At 35.7% G+C, this 8,877-nt stretch overlaps 2 protein-coding genes across 3 annotated transcripts; one reads left to right on the top strand and one right to left on the bottom strand.

The window, feature by feature from the left end:
• Positions 1-61: 61 nt before the first annotated feature.
• On the top strand, positions 62-2,734 carry GH9C1 (glycosyl hydrolase 9C1). Its single transcript, XM_079084915.1, has 7 exons — positions 62-325; positions 429-641; positions 775-975; positions 1,059-1,434; positions 1,537-1,700; positions 1,805-2,183; positions 2,267-2,734. Exons 1-7 carry the CDS (start codon positions 131-133, stop codon positions 2,587-2,589), a joined length of 1,851 nt encoding a protein of 616 aa, XP_078941041.1. The 5' UTR covers positions 62-130; the 3' UTR covers positions 2,590-2,734.
• An 88-nt stretch (positions 2,735-2,822) lies between these two features.
• LOC145165990 (Reticulon family protein) lies at positions 2,823-4,892 on the bottom strand. 2 transcript variants are annotated; one of them, XM_079084916.1, is made up of 5 exons: positions 4,707-4,892; positions 3,721-3,915; positions 3,325-3,629; positions 3,179-3,248; positions 2,823-3,107 (listed from the first exon to the last, which is right to left on the bottom strand). In XM_079084916.1, the coding sequence occupies exons 1-5, from the start codon at positions 4,861-4,863 to the stop codon at positions 2,944-2,946; spliced, it is 891 nt and encodes a 296-aa protein (XP_078941042.1). In that variant the 5' UTR covers positions 4,864-4,892; the 3' UTR covers positions 2,823-2,943. The 2 variants fall into 2 exon arrangements, with proteins under 2 accessions (XP_078941042.1, XP_078941043.1); XM_079084917.1 differs by lacking the exon at positions 4,707-4,892 and adding an exon at positions 4,626-4,670.
• Positions 4,893-8,877: the final 3,985 nt, after the last annotated feature.

Below are 8,877 nucleotides of genomic sequence, written 5' to 3'. Positions count from 1 at the left end.
TCTTCTATCTCACTCTCTTTCTCTCTCTCGATATATCTATACATAGTTTGTCTCTATATATACACACAAACACATCATTTCTTCTTCATCGGCTTCCTTCTTCAACTGATCCATACCACAATCGATCACCATGGTCAACTCAAGACATGTTTTTGCCACATTCTTAATTTTGACCATCATGAATGCATCATCAGCTTTCGACTACGGTCAAGCTCTTGACAAAAGCTTGTTGTTTTTCGAGGCACAAAGGTCCGGAAAGTTACCACGGACTCAACGAGTGAATTGGCGAGGCGATTCCGGTCTCACTGATGGTTACCAACAAAAGGTGAGTCTATCATTCTTGCTTCGTAAGCTTGTACTTTATCCTATTTTGGGTTGTACACCTACATAGACCTAATTATGATGTGGGTGTCGGGAATGGAATGTAGGTGAACTTGGTGGGAGGATACTATGATGCTGGTGACCATGTGAAGTTTGGACTACCAATGGCGTATACAGTGACAATGCTGTCATGGGGCGCAATAGAGTATCATAGAAATATGATGGATCTTAATCAAATGGGGCATGTTTTGGATGCCATTAAATGGGGTACTGATTACTTCATCAAAGCTCATTCACAACCTAATGTTCTTTGGGGACAGGTATGAATTAACGGTTTTAACCATCGCAAATAACTTGAATGTTTATTTGATATTTTCCCTCCCACCACAACTATATGTATATTTAAGAAATATAAAATTTGGTCACCTAAAGAGTGGAAACTTGTGGTTACAGGTAGGTGATGGAGACTCGGATCACTACTGTTGGGAGAGGGCAGAGGATATGACTACACCAAGAACCGCGTATAAATTAGACACTGAACATCCGGGATCCGATCTCGCCGGAGAAACCGCAGCCGCCATGGCTGCCGCCTCTATGGCGTTTAGGCCTTACAATTCATCATACTCTGATTTACTCTTGGTTCACGCTAAACAGGTTGGAATGGAATCATGCACTCCGATCACTTTCAAGTTCTTAATTAGATGAGTCGATATTAAACTTTATGTTTTTTTTCACAGCTTTTTTGGTTTGCGGATCGGTTTCGGGGACTGTTCACGGATTCAATCCCATGTGCCAAGGAGTTTTACACATCATCTGGGTTTGAAGATGAGCTGTTGTGGGCGGCTACGTGGTTGTACCGGGCAACCAATGATGAGTCATACTTGAAATACGTGGTGGACAATGCCGCCTCCATGGGCGGCACTGGCTGGGCGACTAAGGAATTTTCATGGGATAATAAATACGCCGGTGTCCAGATTCTCCTGTCCAAGGTGTTGTTGGATGGACACGGTGGTGCGTATACCGCCACGTTGAAACAATATAAGGCAAAAGCCGACTACTTTGCGTGTGCTTGCCAACAAAAGAATGACGGCTACAACGCACCCATGACTCCTGGTTCGTCACTAAAACTTATCTTCCACCTCGGTCACAGCCCAATGCAAGTCAGCCTGTTTTGTTTTATTCTGTTGGTGTACTTATATATTTCTTTCAATTTAGGTGGCTTGCTCTACTTGCACGAATGGAACAACATGCAATATGCCGCCTCGGCTGCATTTCTTCTCGCGGTCTACTCCGACTATCTCACGGCAGCTAAGTCGGTTCTCACATGTCCCGATGCCAATGTCCAACCTCACGAACTCCTCACTTTCGCACAATCTCAGGCATGTCTAATTTAGTAAATTCAATCCGCTTATTTATAAAAAAAAAAAAAAAAAAAATTAAACACTTGATTCATTTAATTAACGAAAAGGCTGTCTTCACACAGGCTGATTATATCCTCGGGAAAAATCCAAAATCCATGAGTTACATTGTTGGATACGGACAAAACTACCCGATTCATGTCCACCACAGGGGTGCTTCAATCGCCTCTATATCTGTAGTCCACTCAGTGGTTGGGTGCGTACAAGGGTTCGATGCATGGTACCACCGCCCAGCGGCTAACCCAAACGTGATCCACGGTGGGCTAGTCGGTGGTCCGGACCATAACGACAATTTCGATGATGATCGGTCAAATTACGAACAAACCGAGCCTACACTTTCCGGGACTGCCCCTCTTGTAGGACTCTTCTCTAAGTTACATAGCCTCAGCCTCAGTCCAAAACCCACCACATCACCTTCCCCAACCAAGGGACACCCCGGTTCATGTGAGTGAAATTCCAAAACTAACCTTTTTGTCTTTCTACGAACAAAAAAAATTTAAATTCTAAAATTCATATTTTTGTTGTAGACTCCCATGCTAAAGCACCTACGAAACCATATGGTGAGCCACTTGAATTTTTGCACTCGATCACGAGCTCATGGACAGTTGGGGGAATTGGATACTACAGGCACAAGGTGATAATCAAGAACACATCAGAAAAACCAATCACAGATTTGAAGTTGGTAATTGAAAACTTATCAGGGTCTCTTTGGGGATTGACTCCAACCCTGAATAAGAACGTATACGAGCTTCCTCAATGGAGTAAGGTGATCAAACCTGGTTCTGAGTGCAGTTTTGTGTATGTTCAAGGTGGCCCACAAGCTAAGGTCTCAGTTCAATCTTACCACTGACTACATAAAAGTCAACCCCATCAACATTCACTTCCCTTTCATATTCAACAACTGTAATCTACCAGGAAACCTTCTATTTTTGACATTTATTTTTAAAAATATGTATTTAATATGAGGAATGATGAAATGGTGCATATTCTAGTTATCATATTGTTATCCCTTTATGGGTTAAGCACTTAATTCAAACAGCTATACAAGACTTAATGGGAAAAAAACAGCCTCTAAGCAATATCTACAGTCTAAGCATCACAATGACACTGATTTATTAGCAAAACTACTGATAAGTACACACCATAAGCAGTCTAAATGGCAAGAGTTACACTTACATAACATTTGCAACATGTTCAAATACAATTATGCAAACTTCTTCGCTTTTGCCTTGGGAATTCTGCTTAGCAAACTAGTATCAAGCTTACTATAGTGGTTCTGAACCTTTCCAAACAGATTGTACACAGCACTATCAATTTGGTCATCATACTTCTCATACACAACAGGCAAAGTGTGAGCAGCCACAAAACCTAAATAAATGAATAAATAAATGAACAATACATCTCATAAGGAAGCTAAAAAGACAAAAGGAAGATCTTACCTATGTAAATAACAGTCCAAAAGTTACACCAGGTTCCAATTATTGCTGCAGTTAACAAGCCCCCAACAACCTAAACACAATTTGGAAGAAAAAAAAATCAGAAATTGTCAATATTTTTTTAAATAATGCTACTGTGGTAGACATACCAATGTAAGTTGTTTGATATCCCCTCTAGAACCAACATACTGAAGGTAACCCAGAGCACGATTCACTTCATCACCTACTATTCTAGCAATGTTCACAAATAGCTCATCTGGCAGAGTAACACGGGGTGGGGCCCTGTTCAATAGGTTTGACCAGATAAACTGACCAATGATACAGATAACCAGACCGAAACAGACAAGAGGAAGGAAATTGTAGTCAAGCCATTCAAAGAGCACCCACACTGCAGTTGCACCACATAAGACACCTGCTGATATCTTTTTGTTCCTCCATAAGAGCACATCAGCAGCTACAAAAGAAGATAATGTCATTTTAAAAAAAAAAAAAAAAACAGATACCATTAGTGTAAGGTTAATAAAGAATGAAGAGATGAAGCTTACATTTGCCACCCCCTAAAATGTGATGAATGGGCTTCTGTCTCCCAAAGAGCTTATTGAACTGAGAAGAGACTGTGTGTGAGTGTGACTTTTCTTCAACGAAGAATGAGCCAGAATTCTGCTTCTGGAGCTTATCAGAGAGTGTATCCATGATGTTGTTCATGAGATTTTCAGATGTTATACCCTCAGGCATGGCTCCTGTGGTTGGAAAATTTAAAAATGAACAACGCTAATTGTTAATTTGCTACTTATAATTTTGAATTTAACAAAAAGTGTTTGTTGATAAAGATTAAATTACTTTTAGATTGTGTACTAAAGCCAAAACTCAAAAGTATTCCATCATTGGTAACTTTAGACTTTAAACGGTTGACTTTTCAAGTCAAAATTAGGTTTGACAAGAGCCCCTTCCCCAAATAAAAAAAGAAAGAAAAAGAAAAATCTATCTATCCCATAAAAAGAAAAGGTGAAGATCTGAGGTGAACCTTACTCGGGTTAACAGTTACACATTTGATTATAAGAATACTCGCTGACTCTGGATTTTAAGCAAAATTCTTCGTCAACTTCAAGTCAATCATGGAACTGAAGCATTCTTAGTTCTTACCAATACTAAGAGATTAAACAAAATTGGTCTAATTAAACCTGATATTTGGAAAAAGTTCAATAGATCGACCAAAAGCAATTAATAATAGCAGCCGATGAGTTGATTTTATAACAAAATCCACATCTGGAAAGTCAAATAATATATTAATTTGTGTTTCACAAAGAACTATGTCGAACCATCAATATATAACTCTATGCTACTTTGGGGAACGAAGACGTACTAGAGAATAAAATTGAGTAACGAAAACCTAATCTACTTGCACAATAAGACGAAACACAAATTAAACAAAAACAAAAGCTTCAGAAACCTTTCACCCATTTGAATGTAGAGAGAGATGGAAAGTAAGTGCGTGCGTGTGTGTGTGAGAGAGAGAGAAAGAAAGAGGTACCGAATTCTGCTTTATCGTCGATGAGAGAGAGTAAGGAGCGGTCAGTGACAGTGAGGCCTAGTTGCAAAGAGAGAATATGGAGCGATTGTCCGATTTGAACGATGGATTGAGAGGGCGAGGGGGGTGCTAGCTGGCGCCATAACGACATCGTTCTCATGCAATGCCATTAATGGACCATGCGTTTCCACCCAGTCACTGCCACATTAAAAACGTTTTTACATTATTGGAAAATAATATATTTTATACATTTTTAGTTATATATTTATATCTTCTCATTTATTTACCGGAGATGATTTCAGCACAATTTAAGAAATAAATTAAGTGCTAATGTCATAAAAACCCTTAAGTTTTCAGGGTTTTGTCGGTTTTGCTCAAAGTTGAATTTTATGTCCGTTTTTACCCTAACATTTTCCAAAAAATGTTCGGTTTTACCCTTTTACCGGTGATAACAGGTTACCATTATATTAACTTCGCAAAAAAAACCTTTAAGTTTACAGTTTTTTTACGTTTTTATCCTTAAGTTTATAATTTTTTTACATTTTTACCGTATGTATTTTTTTTCATATTATACGTATTAATGCAGAAAAATCATATTTATATACAAAAAAAAATTAATTAAATATTGTATTTACATTTTTTTAATGTTATATATATATATATATATATATATATATATATATATATATATATATATATATATATATATATGAGTTTTTTTTCTTGGATAAACCATTTAAGATGTAAATAAACAAATTAATATCTTTTTACAACTACAAATACGTATTTTTATGTATTTAAAATATACATATCAATAAAAAAACTTGTTCAATCATAACATGTTTATATAAGTATATACATATATTTTTAGAAGTGTAATTATGTATTTTGATATATGTTTTTTTTTAGTATAAATATATTTTTAGAAGTATAGATACATATTAATATATAAAAATATAAAAATATGTATTTATACATCTAAAAACTATATCTATAAAACACGTATTCATAATTCTAAAAATATTATTTATCTTTTTAAATGGTATAATCTTGCAAAAACACACACACACACAAACAAATATATATATATATATATATATATATATATATATATATATAACATTAAAAAAATATAAATACAATATTTAATTAAAAAAAGTTCGTATATAAATACGATTTTTCTGCATGAATACGTATATTATGAAAAAAAATATACTTAGGGTAAAAGTGTAAAAAAAATTATAAACTTAAGGGTAAAAACGGAAAAAAAAAAAAAAGGGTAAACTTAAGGGTTTATTTTGCGAATTTAGTATAATGGTAACCTGGAAAACCTGTTATCACCGGTAAAAAAAGGGTAAAACCGAATTTTTTTTTTGAAAATGTTAGGGTAAAAGCGAACATAAAATTCAACTTTAGGCAAAACCGACAAAACTCTAAAAAATTGAGGATTTTTATAACATTAGCCCATAAATTTATAAGAATAATATAATGAAATTCAAAAAATTGACCGAAATGGTTGCGAGTTATCTGCCACCGTTTGGTAATCTTTTCAACAGTTCTAACTTTCAATATTTATAACGATTTTATAATACCATTTGTTGTTTGGTGACACCTTTTCATGAAATTCTCCCGATTTTTCTTACACTCAATTTCTAGAAAACAATTTACATAATGAAATGGCATTGAACCAAGGTTTAGGGTTGTGTTAATTGTCTCAATTCCATGTATTTAGAGTTCTTAAATTATGTTTTGGTTGATTACATGTGTTTAATCATGGTTATTTTTATGGTGCGACTTTCACCTACAAGGAAAAAATTACATCATTTGGTATATTGAAAAAGTTAAAGGTGTCTTATGCAGTGATAGAGCTTGAACATATTTTTTGGAGGCCGAAAGTAAAAAAATCTAAAATTAACGTTATTACACGTAAAAAAATCAATTTTTTCAGCATTTAAACACCAAAATACCTATAGTTACCGTTCTTACACATAAAAAAAATCAAATTTTTTAGCAATTAAACACCAAAAATACATAAAAAAAAATAATTACAACTCAGCCCGACAACCTTTAAGGTCTTTAAAATCATCAATTACCGACTTCGAATCAATGTTTTCAGCAATATCCCTTTCTATGTAAACAAACCATCAAATTGTTTGCGAGAAAGTCATCCAACATCTTATTGCGAAGGCGGTTCTTGAATATTTTCATTACAGAAAATCCCCTCTTTGTTGTTTCAGCGAATGCAACTACATTTCTATGTTGTGAACAACCAATGTGCTTCAAGAATGCACAATTTTTCCCGTCATTAACTTTTTTCCAATTGTCAAATCATTTAACAGTAAATGCATCATAACCATGACACACACTTGGTTTATCTCTTTTCTAGTTGCTTAAGATCCACCTCATTAGGATTTGATCGTGTGGCTTCAGAAATGTCATTCTCTTGTTGATTTCCATGTTGTTGCGGTTGTGGCTCACTTATTGAAGCTTTTTGACGTTTACTCTCATGATTTTCATTAAGTGTTTCTTCATCGTCACCCATTCTTTTGAAAAAAAAAATGAATGGTTTTCATCTTGTCCATGATTGTATCTATAAAAAAAATCAAAATGTATGAACAATTCATTCAAAATCAGCCAACTAACTTAAATTTCTGTAAAAGAAAACATATAACATTGTGTGAAATCCTAATTACTTGATTCCCAAATTCCAACAACAAGAAAATGGAGGAACAATTCATATTAATCAACAATCTCAGAATTAGAATTCAAACAACAAGCAATTGGAGCCACTGTGTGAAATTCCCACAACAAGCAATTAAGCAAATGAAGAGAAGAGGGTGGTTAGAAATACAGAATTACAATTTAAAAAAGAAAGAAGATAAAAACGGGGGCAAGAAAGTGAGAACAATACTTGATTTTCTTATTTTTCTTCCGTGCAAAAGAAAGAACAACAGAAGAGAAGACTGAAGGTTTACTGTTGTCTGTCGTGCTGAACTGCTACGTCTGCTGGTGGAGGCCGGAGGGTGACTTGCGGTGGCGGTGCTGACAGTGGACGGTGGTGATTGTGGCGTGAGGCACTGAGGTGTGAGGCGTCCAACTAGCAGCGAGCAATGAAGTACGGAAGATGAGGATTACTGGATTAGGGTTCGATTCAACATTGTCGTTCACGTCTTTCCGATTGGGCAAGAGGGGCCACAGCCCAATTTTCACATACCTGGGCCTATATCTCGAAAAATTGAATGTATTTGGACTACTTCTAACCCAAAATCCAGGGGGGGCAAGACCCCTCCTGGCCCTATAAAAGATGTGTCCCTGGTCTTATGCTTATCGATAACAATTGTTGGGTTTCTTCCTTAATCCTTTTGGCCAAGTCGGTAACAACCCATGACGTGTTACTTTCTAAAGCTTCGATTTCTTTCATCAATGTAGCTTGCCAAAAAGGTTGAGGGGTGTCTTAATTTCCCATAGCAACTAGGCTCCTTCTTGTGTTTGAGGTTGTCCAAAATTTGCTTATTTAGAGAGGAGATAATACATAAAAATTGGTGAGAATGCACACAAAAAGTTACCATGATAGTATATGGACACAAAGAGCTAGAAGATTGGCAGTGGCATCATGAAAAACATAACCAACAAGATAACTGAGAGGAAAATGAGGTTGACAAGATCTTTGCACAATGAAAGAAGGTTGTATGGGAGCTAATGTGTGGATCAGAAGATGGTGAAAGACTTGAAGTTAGAGAAAAAAACAATGAGAGTTCATGTGGCCGATAGTGGAGTGGGTAGCTGATGGAACAGAAGGCGGTGAGGATAACCAGAAAACTGTCAGTTTGTTATGAATAAGGTAAAATTGTGGTGTCATTAGAGTGATTGAGATGAGGGGGTGTTTAAGGAACATGAAATTCTTAAAAAGTTACAATTTAGATGTATGAAGGTTATATAACTTGTAGGTTTTCTTTCCAAGAGGATAACCCACGAAAAAGAAAGGCACAGTTTTAGGATGAAATTATATATACCTTGTGTTAGGAAAAATGAGAATAAACACACATACACACACATAAAGACATAATATTTACATGGTTCGGTCAATATGACCAGCGTCCACAAACATGAGAGATTATTTTTATTCACAAAATTGAAAACGATATTACAACATAGTCATTGTAACATTGAAGCC

The sequence above is a fragment of the Lactuca virosa genome, chromosome 3 (assembly GCF_052849685.1).
Source record: "Lactuca virosa cultivar CGN04683 chromosome 3, Lactuca_virosa_CGN04683_v6, whole genome shotgun sequence".
Lineage (NCBI taxonomy): Eukaryota > Viridiplantae > Streptophyta > Magnoliopsida > Asterales > Asteraceae > Lactuca > Lactuca virosa.
Note: the sequence above shows the minus strand (reverse complement) of the source record. Positions and strands in the feature narration are given on the sequence as shown.

Coding starts and splice junctions, on each gene's coding strand:
- GH9C1 (XM_079084915.1), top strand. CDS start 131: ATGGTCAACTCAAGACATGTTTTTGCCACATTCTTAATTTTGACCATC. Junction 976..1,058: donor TCTTGGTTCACGCTAAACAG/GTTGGAATGGAA, acceptor TTTTTTTCACAG/CTTTTTTGGTTTGCGGATCG. Junction 1,435..1,536: donor CAACGCACCCATGACTCCTG/GTTCGTCACTAA, acceptor CTTTCAATTTAG/GTGGCTTGCTCTACTTGCAC.
- LOC145165990 (XM_079084916.1), bottom strand. CDS start 4,863: ATGAGAACGATGTCGTTATGGCGCCAGCTAGCACCCCCCTCGCCCTCT. Junction 3,916..4,706: donor CGACGATAAAGCAGAATTCG/GTACCTCTTTCT, acceptor TTCCAACCACAG/GAGCCATGCCTGAGGGTATA. Junction 3,108..3,178: donor TTGGACTGTTATTTACATAG/GTAAGATCTTCC, acceptor TCATTTATTTAG/GTTTTGTGGCTGCTCACACT.